The 17,565-nt window shown below is 35.4% G+C and overlaps 3 protein-coding genes across 8 annotated transcripts; all 3 read right to left on the reverse strand.

The window, feature by feature from the left end:
* Positions 1 to 44: 44 nt before the first annotated feature.
* On the reverse strand, positions 45 to 10,576 carry LOC126763410 (pyrimidodiazepine synthase-like). 3 transcript variants are annotated; one of them, XM_050480902.1, is made up of 4 exons: positions 10,549 to 10,576; positions 742 to 1,328; positions 543 to 664; positions 45 to 298 (listed from the first exon to the last, which is right to left on the reverse strand). In XM_050480902.1, exons 1-4 carry the CDS (start codon positions 10,574 to 10,576, stop codon positions 268 to 270), a joined length of 768 nt encoding a protein of 255 aa, XP_050336859.1. In that variant the 3' UTR covers positions 45 to 267. The 3 variants fall into 3 exon arrangements, with proteins under 3 accessions (XP_050336859.1, XP_050336858.1, XP_050336857.1); XM_050480901.1 differs by lacking the exon at positions 10,549 to 10,576 and adding an exon at positions 6,157 to 6,184; XM_050480900.1 differs by lacking the exon at positions 10,549 to 10,576 and adding an exon at positions 1,851 to 1,999.
* Positions 4,735 to 10,638, reverse strand: LOC126763409 (pyrimidodiazepine synthase-like). Of its 2 annotated transcripts, none has more exons than XM_050480899.1 (4): positions 10,549 to 10,638; positions 5,341 to 5,927; positions 5,148 to 5,269; positions 4,735 to 5,032 (listed from the first exon to the last, which is right to left on the reverse strand). In XM_050480899.1, exons 1-4 carry the CDS (start codon positions 10,574 to 10,576, stop codon positions 4,999 to 5,001), a joined length of 771 nt encoding a protein of 256 aa, XP_050336856.1. In that variant the 5' UTR covers positions 10,577 to 10,638; the 3' UTR covers positions 4,735 to 4,998. The 2 variants fall into 2 exon arrangements, with proteins under 2 accessions (XP_050336856.1, XP_050336855.1); XM_050480898.1 differs by lacking the exon at positions 10,549 to 10,638 and adding an exon at positions 6,157 to 6,248.
* LOC126763411 (pyrimidodiazepine synthase-like) lies at positions 8,232 to 10,643 on the reverse strand. 3 transcript variants are annotated; one of them, XM_050480903.1, is made up of 3 exons: positions 10,549 to 10,643; positions 8,474 to 9,060; positions 8,232 to 8,410 (listed from the first exon to the last, which is right to left on the reverse strand). In XM_050480903.1, exons 1-3 carry the CDS (start codon positions 10,574 to 10,576, stop codon positions 8,285 to 8,287), a joined length of 741 nt encoding a protein of 246 aa, XP_050336860.1. In that variant the 5' UTR covers positions 10,577 to 10,643; the 3' UTR covers positions 8,232 to 8,284. The 3 variants fall into 3 exon arrangements, with proteins under 3 accessions (XP_050336860.1, XP_050336862.1, XP_050336863.1); XM_050480905.1 differs by lacking the exon at positions 10,549 to 10,643 and adding an exon at positions 9,861 to 10,059; XM_050480906.1 differs by lacking the exon at positions 10,549 to 10,643 and adding an exon at positions 9,576 to 9,844.
* Positions 10,644 to 17,565: the final 6,922 nt, after the last annotated feature.

Here is a 17,565-nt window from a genome sequence, read left to right on the forward strand (position 1 = left end):
TTTTAATTTTTTGCAAAACATATCACTAAAAAAATTTTGACAAATTTGTTACAAAACAAATGCGCTGTATTTGAGTTCATCAAATGGATATGCTGATATGTACAAAAATATATGCGATGTATAAGAATGACTGTAAGTAATTTACAAGGATATGTAAGTAGCGTGATATTTCCCGTTATTTTGATATTGATAAACGGCATACAATGAAATCGACAGAAGTTATTCTTTCCACTATGACCAGAAACAATTAAAATGAGATTTTTATCCTCAACAAGTTCTTTGCCGTTTAGCATCGTTCCTGAAAATGAGATTGAAGACAAAAGAATCAGTTTTTGGAAGTCTACTTTCTTAGTCACATTCGACACTTATACATAGATTTTTAGTATGTAATACAAAAAAATTATATTATCAATTATAAGTTTGTTTGTTGGAATGACGTGCTTGCAAAGAGGTTAGTTAAATCCAATGATATTATATTAATAAGTCTATATTTCGCACTTGGCTTCGTCGAAAATCGGTTGTATACATTGAAAATGCCTTACACGAGCATATCATAATCGTGAACATTGGTCCGACGCGCTTTCATAAACTTGGCATGAGTTTCACCATCCAAATAGAATACCTTTACCGCAGGATCATTGATCATCAAATCCTTCCATGCTATCTATAATGGACAAACATTTTTGTTGAACACACTCAAATACAAAATAAAAATTTAATAACTTTACAAAATGTACTTACCAACTTGCCGAAACGTTCCTTATCCATTTCGTATTTGTCGGGTAGCAAATATTTCAACATGGCTGAACGCTCGCACCATGGCCAAATCATATAGTCCAACATGCCAGGTTTATCACCACCAAAGTAAGGTGTACCACGCGAGTTCAACTCCTTTTCGAAAATATCTAAACCTGTTGAAATTTCAGTAAGCGCACCGGGTGCTGCCTCAGCACCACCTACGAACACTTTGTACATTGCACTAGTCACTGCGTTGAATCTCTCGATAAGTATCTTATCTTGTGCTTTCTTTAGTGGATCTTTGGGGAAGAGTGGTACTTCGGGATACTTCTCGTCCAGATATTCAGCAATTATTAGTGACTCAATTAAGGATGGATTGCCTTCCTCTTTGGGTAATTGTAATGCCGGCACTTTACCCAGTGGGCTAACTTCGGTAAGCCATTCTGGTTTTTCCGTAAGATTAATATAAATTGTGTGATGGGGAATATTTTTGGCGTCAAGTACTAAATGAGCACGATGAGCATATGGACAAAAGCGCATAGAATACAAGCGATGAACACCATCGTCAGGTAGTTCTGGTTTTTGGGAACCTAAGCAATGAATAAAATTTTTTTTATATTGCAGAAGTTTGCTACAAATTATAATACATATGTATAAATGTATGCACATACATAAGTATGCATGTTTGGAAGTACTTAATACTTGTATGAGTGTAGCATACGACAAATAAATTAAAAAGGTTCACACATTCTACATATATCTCTATTTATAGTGTATATTAATACTAATTGGAAATTGATAACGCCGCTAATCATTTACGTGCAGTCTCTAGTATGCGTATCTCCATTTTTTTATTTGTATTAAACGTGACTAGGCAAAATTTGGATATCCCTTTATCAAAACCTTCACTTGATCGACGGGGGCATTATGACAATGCAAAATTTATAACAATGTTTGCTATTAAGAACTTTCTGGTAAACAACTAACTTTTTAGTCACAAAAGCAAGGACACGTTTAGAAAAGATATCTGTAGGATGCGAGTTACTTTTATATTTCATTGATTTCACAATAACACTCCAATTGTAGTATTTGTCACTAAAATATTTACTAACCTTTAGCTAAATGTTTGCCGCCACTCATTGTGTATTTTATTATTGTAAATGCTTTAAAATTTGTAGTAAAATTTTTATTTGGAATAAGAATTATTCACCGTTTGTTAAGTCACCAACTGAGCAAAATTAACTAATTCACGCGCTTATATACACATATAAATAACGACCGGTTTGACAAATGCTTATGTGCGTTCATTCGCTATATTTAAATTTATTTGTGCTTTCTTATCTATTTCTATTAGGGTTGCTCTGTAACAAATTTGTTTTATTTGCTGTTTGACAATTATGGAAAGCTTTTATGCCAATACAACTCTGTGTTGCCGATTTGATTCATTAGTACTCAAATGGGTACATTTTTCTTGAGGATCTCTTGTTGGATATACGATTTCAGTCAGTACAGCTCAAATATTAAGATATGTTTTTTATAAACTTCTTTTATGTGTTCTGAACTATTTTTAATAAGAGTTCCTCAGACCACCACTTGCCATTGAGATGACAGACGAGCTGCTACAGTTGCCCATAATTATGGTGGGGCTTTGTCGTTCTTGATGCAGAATGGCAAAACATCTATTTGTTCCGCTAGCCCCTTCCACCAACGATCGTTTGACAAACAGGAGTGATTGATTTCGTGCATGTTTTATATTTGATCAAATAATTAATTAAATTTCGTATTTTTAACTCAAGAGATATCATCTACTGGCCTTCAAAAAATGTTATATTGAATAAAGGGATACATTGTTGAAACTGATCACTTTTCCGGAAGTAACTTATGTTGTTATGAATATAAAACAACTTACTATATCCTTGAATCCGATAAACACTCGCACTGCATTACTCACTTCCAAATGTTTATATCATAGAACGTTGAATTATTTAATATTTTAGACGTTCTCTGCTCATATGGTACTAACCTTTAGCTACTGCAACTGATTAACTAACATTAACTCAAGAACAATTTTATTTAAACAACGGCCAGTTCAGTTCATGCACTTCAAACATATGTTTGAATTCATCATTTGCGAAAGCTTCCTTTTTCTCGCCACTTCCGTAAGTTTGACACTTAAAACTCTTTCTTATAATGACATTTATTTGGTTTGCGAAAATATTGTGATTTTGAACTAAATTTAAAACTTACTGAATGCACTAGAGGCTTTACAAATTCTAATTTCAGTAGAAATTTAGTTAGCAAACATGTACTTGTATTGTTATTATGAAAGTATAAAATATTTGAATTCGTATTAAAAGGAAGTTGGCAAAATGTTTGCCAAAACAAAACCTTAGGATTGCGGTGTAACGAATGAGCAAGTCAAAGGAATTGAAAATACATAGACCTACATACATACATACTATATGTATGTACATTCGGCATAAAAGCAACTAATATTATATTAATTGGAAATCGATAACAGTGCTTATAATATTTACATACTTTAGTCTCCAATTTTGTGCATTAAACATGACTAGGTAAAATTGGAAAATCATGACAGTGCGAATTTTTTCTTAACACTGTTTCTAATTCAGAATTTTTTCCCAGCAGCATACTAACTTTTTAGTCATAAAAGCAAGGACACGTTGGAACAAAAGATATCCTTTGGCTGCCTGGAACTTATATTTGCGATTTGTTTCACAATAACGCTCGAATTGTAACGGGTTTTCAATGCGGACACTACAAAAGTAGACTGACATGGACAGCAAACGACGTCATATTTTTTCCCGCTCTTTTGGCATTTCTCTTCAGTAAGGTTTGCCATTTTATTATGGAAATTTATACGATCCAACAATGAGTCAAAATTGAATTTTGCTACCGTTTGCCAATCTAAGTAAATATCCATTTGTACATACATAAATTCTTATGTTTATATAAATAAAATAAATTAACAACGAACAAAAAGAACAAATCATCAACTTTCAAATGATATAGGAATAAAATTCCTACATCAAGTTCAAATTTTCAATTAAACTAAGTGAAGGTACAGTCATTAGAAGGTAATTACTATAATACATGATTAGGTGGAAAAAAATCATAACTAGATACAATTATAACACAATTATTAACTTAAATTAGAAATTATAATGCTCATTTCTTAGGTATTTGGCAAAGCTTCTGATACAAAAAAAATATATATATTCACAAACACATCTACATGTGTAACGGGTTTTCTAATAGGGATGTGTTGATTTCAAAGTGTTGTTTCGGTCATTTTAATATGAGATGATTTGTAATTTTTTTCATTGTGTTCAGTAATGTTAACAATTTCAAGAGTAACGTTTACAGAATATTCAATTTGATTATCAAAATAATAATAAATAATTAAGAAAATCATCATCCCCGATGAGGCCCACTTTCCTCTGAGTGGTAACTTATCAGAACTGTCCATTCTGATGCGAAAAAAATCAAAAAAATTTTCATGAATAACCACTACATTCTCCTAAATTGACAGATTGGTGTGGTTTTACTTCTTTCGAAATGAAGCTGGTGACATCGTTACTGTAAATGGAAAGCGGTATAGATCAATGAAAACCAACTTTTTATGACCACAATTGCAAGAAGTTGATCTTGACAACATCTGGTTCCAACAAGACGGGACTATGTGCGACACGCAACAACCGAATTAATACGAGAAAAGTTTGCAGATTCGATTATTTCAAGAAATTGTGGCATTGAATGGCCTTCAAGAAGTTGCACGCTAACACCATTAGATTAATTAATAAACCATCGAATTCTTTCTTGCAAAACAAGTCATAGAGGCCGTTTGATGCTATATTCAGAACTTAATTGCATCGTTTGTACTTCGCATTAAATAAAAACATTTGATTTTCCTTTATTATTTATATTGGAAAACCCTGTACTTTAATAACATAAAAAAATCGAAATCAGTGAAAATATTTGAAGCATGAAGTTTTATTCAGAGCTTTTTTAAATACTTTTATATGTTATAACAATTTTAATTATTTTTATTTACATTCAATACATTTATGTATATATCCTCACCTAAAATGTAAAATAAATTGAGTATTTTATTGATTACCATTCACTTCTTCAAATTACACACATATAAATACATAAGTCTAACATTTTAGGGTTCTGCTACCAGATATAACCCAGTTTTAGCCAATACTTAAATTTTGTTTCAACTCATGTTCCATTTTATATCGTGTTTCGTTCATTCCCCTGTAAATTTCTACAAATGTTGTTACGTTATTTTGTATTTTAGGTGACGATATGTAGTTACATATATTTTTTTATATGTATACTATGCAACTATATGTATAACAAACACATTTCTAGAATCTTACACAAGCATATCATAATCGTGTACATTGGTCCGGCGCGCTTTCATAAACTTGGCATGAGTTTCGCCATCCAAATAATGACCTTTCACTGCTGGATCGTTTATCATCAAATCGCGCCATGCAACCTTTGAAGAGTTAAAATATACATATGTATTTAATAAAAATTCGTTGCCTTGAAAATATAAATTTAGCTTACCAATTTGCTGAAGCGTTCTTTATCCAATTCAAATTTCTCCGGCAGCAAGTATTTCAACATTTCCGCACGCTCGAACCATGGCCAAATCATATAGTCCAACATGCCAGGTTTTTCGCCACCAAAGTAAGGTGTACCACGTGAGCTCAACTCTTTCTCGAAAATATCTAAACCTTTAGAGATCTCTGTTAGCGCATCGGGTGCCGCTTCAGTACCACCTAGAAACACTTTGTACAAACCACCAACCACCGAGCTGAATCTCTCAATAAGTATCTTATCTTGTGCTTTCTTTAGTGGGTCTTTGGGGAAAAGTGGTACTTCGGGATATTTCTCATCAAGATATTCGGCCACTATTAGTGACTCAATTAAGGCTGGATTGCCTTCCTCTTTGGGTAGTTGCAGTGCCGGTACTTTACCCAGTGGACTGAATTCCGTAAGCCATTCTGGTTTCTCGGTAAGATTAATAAATATAGCGTGATATGGTATGTTTTTGGCGTTAAGCACTAAGTGAGCCCGATGAGCGTATGGACAAAATCGCATGGAAAATAAACGAAGAACGCCATCGTCAGGTAATGCGGGTTTTGGTGAGCCTAAGTGGTAATATTAAAAGTTATTAGTCATATTCACAATTTCTATATTGAGTAGTACAAAAATTATGTGTTGTTTTAATAATATTTAACTAAAACAAAAAGTTGTTATGCGTACACAAATGTGAAAAAATAGTAAACAAGTAATCAAAACACTAAGTATGTACATACAAAAATTGGAAATACCAGCCACCTATTCATTCCAAAGATTCCAAAGAAGCAAAATACTAACCTTTAGCTAAATGTCTGCCACCACTCATTGTATATATTATCGCTTTAAAAGTTGTTCGAGAAATGATTAATTTTGGAAAGCCCTCTTCAATTGTTTAAATATGCAACTGAGTAATATTGACTCAACAACAAGTTTATATAAACAACGACCGGTTCTTGCTGTAGCTTGTGTGCATTCATTCGCTATGTTTGACGTTCATTTCAAACATATGTTTTAATTCGTCATTTGCGAAAGCTTCCTTTTTATAGTCACTTCCGTAAGTTTGACGCTTAAAGCTCTTTCCTGTAGTGACGTTTATTTGGTTGGCGGAAAGAAGTGGCTTGGCGTAAAAATTGAATATTGTGATTTTAAACTAAATTTAAAACTTACTGAATGCACTAGAGGCTTTACAAATTCTTATTTTTATGGAAATTTAATTAATAAACAGTGATATTATGAAAGTATAAAATATTTGCATTTGAATTCGTTTTAAAAGGCAGTTAACAAAGCGTTTGTATCGCGGTTTTTACGAATGAGGAAGTCAAGGAAGTTGTGAAATTAACGCTGAATACTGCTCACAAGATTGCTCAAGACAAGAAAACTGAGGTACATTTGTTTTTTCTACGTAAAATGTATATTTTATCTCAAAACTAGCGCTCTACAAAATGAAAGTTTCCGATGTGGCTGCTAGAGTATTAGTAGTTGTCTTCGGTTCGTCATGTCTCTGCTCGCTATCCTGACGTACAATAACAAAATTTTCTAGTTGAATTCGTACAAGAAAGTACGTGAATACTTATTGAAGCTCTATAAACGATAAATCCAGTGCTACCAGGTTTGTTTTACACATTTTAGACCAGTTTTTCCATTGCGAAAGGCGCAACTGACAAGTTATTGTTACAAATTAAAATAATACAGGGCTTGTCCGGAAAGTAAGGGAACTGAGTCGATTTAAAAAAATTTATCGATTCAATCGGTATAATTCTTTAATAACTTTCAAAATAGGCTCCTTCCGCGTCGATGCAGTGCTGCCAGAACGATTTCCAAGTATAGAAGGAGTTATGGAAGGAAGGATGAGAGCCAAGATGCATGCTGCCAGGATCCCCTTTCATCGGCCTTTTCAGGCAAGGAAAGTAAAAAGTCCGGGGGCCGCATCTGGGCTTTCTACGTACACTAAACAAAATATGTCACACTGTTTGGTTTCAAACCATTTTAGCAATTTTGAAGTAAATTTTAATTCGGTCCTTTTCATTTTCACTCAGAGTCATTATTATGATATTCAAAGTCTTGAGTTTGAACTGAATCCGAATTGGTTGTGTTCATAAAGGGTGATCCATTACAAGGTTCCCTACTTTTTTAAAGACAAACCACAGAAACTTCAAATTTAATGGGAATGTTTATTATGAATCGAAAGAATATTCTTTGGCATTTCTTTTTTGCAGATTATCTCTCTCAAATGTTGGCCACGGCTACGTCTCAGATGTTCCGTCCGTTGAGTCCAATTTTCGATAACTCGTTCAAGCATTTCGACTGGTAACTGGCGCATGACACGAGTGATGGTTTGCTCCAAGGCCTGAATCAAAGCGGGATTGTCCTCATCGACTTTAGACTGTACATATCCCCACAGCAAAAAGTCTAACGGTATTATATCACATGATTTTGATGGTCAATCGACCAGACCAAAACGTGCAAGTATCTGCTCACCAAAGTCTTCTCTCAGTAAATCCATTGATTGATGCAATGTGTGGGAAGTAGCGCCGTCTTGTTGAAACCAAAAGTCGCCGAGATCACGAGCTTAAATTTTAGGAATCAAATGGTCGGTTGTCATGACGCCATAACGGTCGCCATTGACATTGTTCGGATCAAAGCACTATTTAATACTTTTGTTGGTGAAATGGCATAAGAGACAGAGAGAGAGAGAAGAGGACTACATGGGATATAGATCAATGTAGTAACTAAGACCTTAAATTAAGCTCTAATAGATTAGCTATAACTAACAAGATAATGATCATACCATTTTCCGAGGGAAAGAAGCTTCGGAAACCCGAAATATACCTTTAATGTATTGTTTGCCACCCTGTACAATGTACTATATATAGTTACTAGCTTACAAAAAATAAATTTATTGATAATATCTTTGACTTGATGAAGCCTACACAAGCATATCAAAATCGTGAACATTTTCCCGGCGCGCTTTCACAAATTTGGCATAAATTTCACCATCCAAATAATGACCTTTCACTGCTGGATCGTTTACCATCAAATCACGCCATGCAACCTATAACGAGTTAAAATACATTTAATCAAAATTCGATGCCTTGAAAATATAAATTTAGCTTACCAATTTGCTGAAGCGTTCTTTGTCCAATTCATATTTCTCCGGCAGCAAGTATTTCAACATTGCCGTACGCTCGAACCATGGCCAAATCATATAGTCCAACATACCGGGTTTGTCGCCACCAAAATAAGGTGTACCACGTGAGCTTAACTCCTTCTCGAAAATATCTAAACCTTTAGAGATTTCAGTTAGCGAATCGGATGCTCCTTCGATATCAGCGTGAAACACTTTGAACGTTGCACTAGTCACCGCGTTGAATCTCTCAATAAGTATCTTATCTTGTGCTTTCTTGAGTGGGTCTTTGGGGAAAAGTGGTACTTCGGGATACTTCTCATCAAGATATTCAGCAATTATTAGTGACTCGATTAAGGATGGATTGCCTTCCTCTTTGGGTAACTGTAATGCCGGTACTTTTCCCAGTGGACTGAATTCCGTAAGCCATTCTGGTTTCTCAGTAAGATTGATAAATATAGTGTGATATGGTATGTTTTTGGCGTTCAGCACTAAGTGAGCACGATGAGCATATGGACAAAATCGCATGGAAAACAAGCGAAGAACGCCATCGTCGGATAATGCAGGTTTGGGTGAGCCTAAGTGGTAATAATAAAAGCAATTAATAATATTCACAATTTCAATAATCAGTAAAAAGATAAAGTTATGTCTTGTTATACTCTAAACAGGCGGTGAAGAGGGTGTATTAAATTTGCCACTTCAATTTCTTCCCAAGAAGCAGCTGACTTGACAGCACACTCAACCGTTCCTCCGACAGTCGGGTCTACGAAACCGGAACGGACCCGGATTTTTATCCGGCCAAGGACTGTCAACTCGGCAGAATTTCTGCCGTTACAACAACAACAACAGCAGCAAACCCAAAGATCAAAATAATGTTCTTGTATGAAAAACTTTTTTCTCCTTCGATGTGTATTATTATGCAAAGCTCTCTCAAAATCTGCGAAGAAATGTTCAGATTGAAGCACTATCGCATATTTGTAGCTGATAAAAAACAACTGTCCGATCAAAGTCAAGTGATAGATTATATGAAAACTTTGGTATAGCTTCGTTGCAACCGAAATTTACATTTTGCTTTTGGTTTTTATTAAATTACCTAAAATTATATGTTGTGATGCTCATATGTACTACATATACAAATGAAAATATTTGCATACTTGAATCCAAACATTCTAAATACCACCAAGCAAAAATTAGAACTACCAGTCACTAACAAAATTTCAATTTTAAGATAAGAGTTTACGTGGTGGCTTTTTGCTTCTTCACTTCTGATATCTGCGAATTTGATCAAATTTGTTATGAACACGTACTGCGTTGTACTTGAGTTATATTTTGCCATTTTTTGATTAAATTTCGGATTTTTCAATCAAGCGACACCTACCGTGACCTTCAAATATTGCAGCCTACATTCCAACAACTGTTTACTTTTCCAGATATAAAACATATGTATGTGTATATATGGATTAGCAACTTGCTTAAACCACTCACTAACTCGCATCTAATTATACCAGATAACGTTGCATTAGACCGTGTTAACACAAGAACTTTTTTGCCGTTAATTATCGGAAAATTCTCTTGCTGTAGTTAATTGTGTTTACACGAGCGACATATGTCCGCCGGACATTTTTTTGTCTTCCCTTGCGTACCAAATTCTCAAATTGTTGTATACTTCATGTAAGCGATGCTTAAAAATATTTCTGATTAGCTAATTTTTTATACTTAAATTTAATTTTTTCCAAAATATTTCTATATGCATTATATAAAACACAATTCAAATTTAGAAATATATCAAATATATTCTTTTGTAATCAAGCAAAGCAAAAAGAAAGACTACTTCCAATTAGGTTACTCCTCGGATTTGCTTCAAAATGTACTCAGATATTCTCCAGACCATTAAAAAGACTTCATGTGCCTTATTTTTTTGCAAAAATTAATAAAATTGGAAACAAATATATTTTCAATAAAAAACTAAGTTTTTTTAGACAATTGAATTTTTTAAATTTACAATATGTTGATTTTTTTATTTCTTAAAAAAATTCTTTGAATTTTCTCAAAATATTTAGACTAACCTTTAGCTAAATGTCTGCCACCACTCATTATATATTTTATTAAGTTATAACTTGTCTGGGAAATGATTATTAATTTTTAGAAAGTTCGCGTTATTGTTAAGTCTGCAACTGACCAATACTAACTAAACCTTTTAAACGTAAATTTTATACTTTTTTGCAAACGCTTCTCTCTCTAGCTTATGTGCGTTCATTTGCTATGCTTTGCGTTCATTTCGATTATCTTATTTGTTATTAGGCTTACACGAACATATACTATACATATTTATTTTAGTTCGTCATTAGCGAAAGCTTCCTTTTCTAATCACTTTCATAAGAAGTGATGCTTAAAGCTCTTTTGTTCAGTGACATTTTTTTGGTTGATGGAAAGAAGTGACTCGGTAGATATTATTAGAAAAATATTGAATTTTGTTTTAAATTTGAACCTAAATAATACACAAAAAGCTTAGCAAATACATCTTTAGTTGGCAAACAAGATTCGATGGTTTGAAAGTATAAAATATATGCATTTGAATTCATATTTCAAGGAAGTTAATAACGTGAATAGCAAAATTTTAAAAGTTCACGGTATCGCAAAGCTTTTGGATCGAGTTTTTACGAATGAGGAAATAAAGGAAGAGATAGAAAAACACAGGGTACCAAAACCACTGTACCAAAAGTGCAAAATGAAAAATATTATTTGTTTTTTACAAAAATAATTGTTTGATATAAAGCTAAAGTAATAAATCATCTACTTATTTTTAGTTAAATATTGTGTGTGATATATCGCTGAGGCACTCACTGCATTCGGCTCTAACACACAGAAAAGTGACCAACTAAATTTAGTGTAAACTTCGGTATCTATAATATAAAGTTGTGGAACTGAACCTGCACACCGTTGACATTATCGTTGAATGCAAAAATAATGAGGTATGTCTGTCTTATATACAAAGATTTTATAATTACTCTTGAAATAAGCGATCCAACAATGAAAATTTGTGAAGTGTTTCACCCGGTTTTAGAAGCTTATAATACAGCACGCGCTTCGGATTCCACCAAATACAGAGCATTACCTTGGTGTCATGGATATTCGGCTTTGCCGTTGATTTGGCTGATTGATCAGCTTTCATATAAGGTTTTCTCATCGGTAAAAATCAGATGGAAAGTGACTTCTTACTTCAGTCTCTTGACTTCAATTCATATGACAACCAGTATTGTTGTTTTTGTTTTTGTCCGGAAAGTAATAGGTCTGAGTCCATTTAAAAAAAATTTATTGAACCAATCGTTACAATTCCAAGCATTGAAGGCGTCACGGAAGGCATTCTCCGGAATATTCTTAAGAGCCGAGGGTAATTTTGCTTGGATCAACTCTGTGGTCTCAAAATGTTTGCCTTTCATCGGCGTTTTCAGGCAAGGAAACAAAAAAAAAGTCCGGGGCGCCACATCTAGGCTGTAGGGCGGCTGCGGAAGCGTTGGTTAGGCAGCTGTTCACAAGAAAGGCGGTGTGAGCGTGGGCGTTGTCGTGGTAGAACTTCCAATCGCCTGCGATGTCTTGTTGGACCCGATTGACCCTTCGTTTGAGTCTCTTGAGGACTTCCACGTAAAACGTGGCGTTGACGGTTTGTCCAGGAGAAACAAATTCATGGTGGACGATGCCTTTGATGTCAAAAATGGATTTGCTCATTCATCAGCGACCTCTTCCCGGCCGTCTAAAAAGGCATGGTGCCACCGAAACACTCCACTTCTTACTAAAGCAATATCTGGGTAAGCCTGCTTGATCATATCGAACGTCTCTGTCGCAGATTTACCGAGTTTTACACAGATTTTAATCACGTACCTCTGCTCTAACGAACGCTACATTTTCGGCTTGCACCACTCACAAAAACACGTCGCGTGAAAAGTTTTGTCCTGACTCTTCAGGTGCTCGGAAACAACTGACCAGCCGTTCGTTCCTTAGCAAGGAAAGCCTTCTGCCGAATTCAGTCCATGCGCGCACGCTCCAAAGTACAGTCGCGGCGGAAGAAAATTAGTCCTATTACTTTCAGGACAAACCCCGTATAACAATATTTACAATAATCAATTTGAAAAAAATGCATAAATCGCAGTTTGAAGTCGTCATTAGTATTAAATTCGGAAAATTGGATTTTATGCACAAAAACAACACAAAAAGTGAAAATAATTGAAAATTTAAATTTTTCAAACATGTTTTGTTATTGATTTATTTCTTATGTCATTGTCAGCACTACAAAACTCATATGTTAGATTTGAGCACGTGACTACATGCACACCCAAATTGTGACTCATTAATTATCTCGCATTGCTTTCACTTCGAGGCAATAATCGCGGTTTGATTGATTTATTTTACCTTTATGTGTGCATTATGGTACGAATTGTATATTATATGGTACGTTAAACTTATTTGACACACGAAAAAACTTTGGTTGTTAGGTGAGTGCACGTTGGCGTATGAGTAATCTTTAATATCGGTGTAAATCAAGTGTGCCCGACAGCCAATTTGAACTGCATGCTTAATTAGTAGTTTAAATATTCCTAGCAGCAAAAAGTGTTTAAATCGCATCTTTTTAATTTACACATGGTTTCAACGTTTTCAAAGTGTTCGTGTGGGCCAGTCAAAATCCGTGATCATCGGAAATTCCATCGAAACTGTGCGTGAATTCATCAAAAATCAGCCGAAATCATCATTGAAATTCATGGAAATGGAATTGAACATCTCCAAAACATCGATTTATCGCATTTTGACCAAACATTTGTGCTTACGAAAGGTGTGTGCACGGTTTGTTCCGCACAAATTGACTGACGACCAAAAATTGTTCAGAATCCAACATTCGAATCCTTGTGACCGATTATTTGACCAAAAACCACATTTTAACCATTAACCACTCCCCGTATTCACCTGATATGGCACCGTGCGACTTCTTCCTTTTCGGATAAATGAATTTGCCCATGAAAGGAAAGCGTTATGCAGACGTGGAGCCCATTCAAAAGGCTTGTACCGGCATACTGGCGGCCATACCGGCCAACAAGCTAAAACACTCGTTCGACATGCTTTTGGACCGTGCAAAAAGCAGAAGGAGACTATTTTGATATTAATTTTGCCGAAAAAACCAAGTCCTGTTTAATTTGGAACACATCTTGTATATGTAAACGATAAGCATGACGAGCTGAGTCGATTTAGCCATGTTAATATGTTTCTCTGTCTGTGTATTCGCGAACTGAACTGGTTCCTCAATTAAATTACGCCGGCGAAGAACTGATAAGCATTAGCTTTTTTGTAGAACATTGTTGAATGAAAATGAAATATGGTGCCCGAAGACTAGAATTTAAGAGTGCTCTGCCCAATCCACAAAAAGGGAGACCCCACAATCTGCGCCAACTACGGTGGGATAAGCCTCCTCAACATCGCATTTAGGGTTCTATCGAGCGTACTTTGTGAAAGTTTAAAGCTCACCGTCAACAAACTGACCGAACCTTATCAATGTGGCTTTAGACCTGGAAAATCAACAACAGACCAGATATTCCAGCATGCTCCAAATCTTGGAAAAGACCCGTAAAAAGAGAATCGAAGAATTTAAGCTGCTTTTGATAGCACGAAAAGGAGATGCCTTTATGGCGCTATGTCTGAATTTGGTATTCCCGCAAAACTAATGCGGCAAATCCAAAAACTCCGTCAGGATCGGGGAGGACCTCTCCGAGCCGTTCGATACCAAACGAGGTTTCAGACAAGGTGATTCCCTCGTGTGACTTATTCAATCTACTCCTGGTGAAAATAATTCGACTTGCAGAACTTAATGGAGCAGGTACAATCTTTTATAAGAGTGTACAGCTGCTGGCTTACGCCGATGATATTGATATCATTGACCTCAACAACCGCGCCGTTAGTTCTGCTTTCTCCAGACTGGATAAGGAAGCGAAGCAAATTGGTCTGGTAGTGAACGAGGGCAAGACGAAATATCTTCTGTCATCTAACAAACAGTCGTTGTTTATAATTTCATCTATCTTTGAAGCAGTATTAACAGACACAACAATGTCATCCCCGAAATCCAACACAGAATAACTCTTGTCAACAGATGCTACTTCGGACTTAGTAGGCAATTAAGAAGTAAAGGTCTATCTCGACGAACAAAAACCAAACTCAACAAAGACCAAACTGAACAAAGAACTCATTATCCCCGTCCAGCTATATGCTGCAGAGGTATGTACGATGAAAACATCCTATGAGTCGGCGTTACGAGTTTTCGAGAGAAAGATTCTGCTGAAGATTTATGGTCCTTTACACATTGACCACGGCGAATATCACGTTCGATGGAACGAAGAGCTGTATGAGATGTACGACGACATTGACATAGTTCAGCGGACTCATTTATAGGAATCGCGGACATCGGCTCACTAGCCCATGCTATCATATAAACTTAACGATCAAAATGATGTCCATATATCGAAAACTTTTTATTTGTCGAGATATTTTCACTAAATTTTTCACGGATTATTATAGAAAGCAGCGCTACAATTCTCGAAAATCTCTTTTAAGCTCGGACCATTATAGCATGTAGCTGTTATACAAACTGATTGATCATAATCAAGCTCTTGTATGAAATCTTTTGTATTTGTGAAGGGTATTTATAGCTTCGAGGCAATTGAAGTTGACGTTTTTTCTTGTTTCACAATAAGAAGAGTCTTAAACTAGTCTTAAACTATTTATTTAATTTATTTTTAACATTAAAAAATACAAAATCGTTAACCCTTTAAGTATACAAGCACATAAAGATGTCGACAGCCGCACTGATATTGACGATCAAGTAGTGTCCAACAGCTCAGCAGTGCTGAGAGATTACGCCAACGCAGCAACGCCGACGATGAAATGTCACCGGACGCTTTCTAGCATTTCAGAAAGAATAAGAACGGGATCTAGTGCAAAAAAAAAACAACGGTGTCTGCAAAAAGAAGAAAAACATTGTAAAGTGTACTTATGGGTTTAAATAGTAATGCGCTTTTGAAACAACAGCAAAAGAATTAAGAATATCGGAAATGAATAAGAATTAAGCAGACAAAGTGTGGTGGAGTGGTTGGCTCCGTCGCGGTGCGTGTGTGGGCGCGCCATTACTAAGCAAATCAGGGCGCCGCGTCTTAAGCGTGTTGGATTTTGAACGCAGCTTTGAGCTCGAACGTGTTTTTGTCGTGGAAAAATATACAAAATTAATAGTTGAATTAAAAATTAATGCCTACGCGCCGATACGGACAATTTACATACAATCGTGGCTACTTATAAGCAAACAGATGGTGTTAATAGTGTGGTTATGTACGTGTATTTTTTGTTGTATTTGTAGCAGATTATGAATTTAAAGTGATTATTGGAAAAAATGAAATAAAATTTCGCATAAGTTGCTATGACTCAGGGGTGGCAAAATAATACTTTGTGACTATTTGACATTCAATGGACATTGAGGTCTTAAACTGAGCTTTACCAGCCTTCTTAGTGGAATTAAAGAAAAATTTATTTTTTTTTTATCCTGAATGGGCTGTATAAAGTTTGCCGACCGATCTGTACATTTGTCGGAACCACCGATATCAGACCACTATAGCATATGGTATACAAACTGACCGATCAAACTCTTGATCTTTCTTGTATGGAAAACTTTTTTATTTGGAAAGATATCTCCATAAAATTTCACACAGATTATTGTCCAAGATAGCGCTACAATCTCTGAATAAATTGTTCTGATCGAAACACTATAGCAAATAGTTTCCGACCGCTCAAAATCAGTTCCTTGTACGGAAAACTTGTGTATTTGAGAAGATTTCTTGATAAAATTTGGCACTAATTATTGTCCTAGGCAGAGATCTAATATCCGCAGATCTTGTTTAAATCGGATCACTATAATATTGGGTAGTCGAAAAAGTCCTTTCGTATTTTGTCAAATAGATGTCGTTGCAGTTGTATATCTCCAGTGCTTCCAATCACATTGTGTCATTGTATAGTGTGGAAAAGGTGAGATTTTAAGCTTAACCAAAACAAAATTAAATTCGGGGAAGTTAAAAAAAGCTACAGCTGTTCAGAAATGAAGAAATTCTGAAATTTTTGTAAAAAAAATCATCATCAAACGGTTTTGAACCATTGTCTGGCTACAAAAAGAAGCTCGAAGTTTGGGTACCACATGAATTGTATGTGAAAAATTTAATGGACTGAATTAACATATCCAATTCGTTGCCGAGATGAAATGAAATCGAACCATTTCTGAAGCAAATGGTAAAAGGAGACGAAAAGTGGATCAAATACGACAATAATGTGCGAAAAAGATCATGGTCCCAGCGTGGTGAAGCGCAACAAATGGTCGCAAAGCCTGGATTGACGCCTCGAAAGGTTATGCTGAGCGTTTGGTGGGATTGGAAGGGAATCATCCACTATGAGCTGCTCCAGCCTGGTCGAACGATTGATTCTACATTTTACTGTCAGCAACTGTTGAGATTGAAGCGAGCAGTCGATAAAAAACGGTCAGAACTGTTCAACAGAAAGGGCTTTGCCTGCCATCAGGACAATGCTAGACCACGCACATCTTTGATGACTAGGCAAAAGCTGGGAAGTTTTGATGCATCCACCTTATAGCCCTGACCTTGCACCATCGGACTACCATTTGTTTCGGTCAATGCAGAACTCCCTTAATGGAGTAAAGTTGGCTTCAAGAGAAGCCTGTGAAAATTACTTGTCGCAGTTTTTCGCCGAGAAACCAGAAAAGTTTTGCACTGATGGAATAATGTCTCTAGCGGAAAAATGGCAAAAAGTGGTCGACCAAATTGGTATTTGATTCATTAAAGTTCATTATAAATACAAAAAAATAAGTTGAATTTTGATTACCAATACGAAAAGACTTTTTCGACTACCCAATATATAGCTGCCCACAAGCTAATCTACTAAAATCAAGTAAAAAATTGTTTATATCCTTATGTGCTATAGAAAATGCAGCTATTTTGGTGCAAAAGAAGTTAACGGTTTTTCTTGTTCCTAATCCATTTGACATTCAAGTG

This window comes from Bactrocera neohumeralis, chromosome 6 (assembly GCF_024586455.1).
Source record: "Bactrocera neohumeralis isolate Rockhampton chromosome 6, APGP_CSIRO_Bneo_wtdbg2-racon-allhic-juicebox.fasta_v2, whole genome shotgun sequence".
In the NCBI taxonomy this organism is placed as follows: domain Eukaryota; kingdom Metazoa; phylum Arthropoda; class Insecta; order Diptera; family Tephritidae; genus Bactrocera; species Bactrocera neohumeralis.

What these genes read in the sequence shown, in the direction of transcription:
- LOC126763409 (XM_050480899.1), bottom strand. Translation starts at nt 10,576, where the DNA reads ATGAGTGGTGGCAGACATTTAGCTAAAG. An exon ending in TGGCAGACATTTAGCTAAAG is followed by an intron (nt 5,928 to 10,548) that starts GTTAGTCTAAAT and finishes ATTACCACTTAG; the next exon opens with GCTCACCAAAACCCGCATTA. An exon ending in AAGAACGCTTCAGCAAATTG is followed by an intron (nt 5,270 to 5,340) that starts GTAAGCTAAATT and finishes AACTCTTCAAAG; the next exon opens with GTTGCATGGCGCGATTTGAT.
- LOC126763410 (XM_050480902.1), bottom strand. Translation starts at nt 10,576, where the DNA reads ATGAGTGGTGGCAGACATTTAGCTAAAG. An exon ending in TGGCAGACATTTAGCTAAAG is followed by an intron (nt 1,329 to 10,548) that starts GTTAGTCTAAAT and finishes TTCATTGCTTAG; the next exon opens with GTTCCCAAAAACCAGAACTA. An exon ending in AGGAACGTTTCGGCAAGTTG is followed by an intron (nt 665 to 741) that starts GTAAGTACATTT and finishes TGTCCATTATAG; the next exon opens with ATAGCATGGAAGGATTTGAT.
- LOC126763411 (XM_050480903.1), bottom strand. Translation starts at nt 10,576, where the DNA reads ATGAGTGGTGGCAGACATTTAGCTAAAG. An exon ending in TGGCAGACATTTAGCTAAAG is followed by an intron (nt 9,061 to 10,548) that starts GTTAGTCTAAAT and finishes ATTACCACTTAG; the next exon opens with GCTCACCCAAACCTGCATTA. An exon ending in AAGAACGCTTCAGCAAATTG is followed by an intron (nt 8,411 to 8,473) that starts GTAAGCTAAATT and finishes AACTCGTTATAG; the next exon opens with GTTGCATGGCGTGATTTGAT.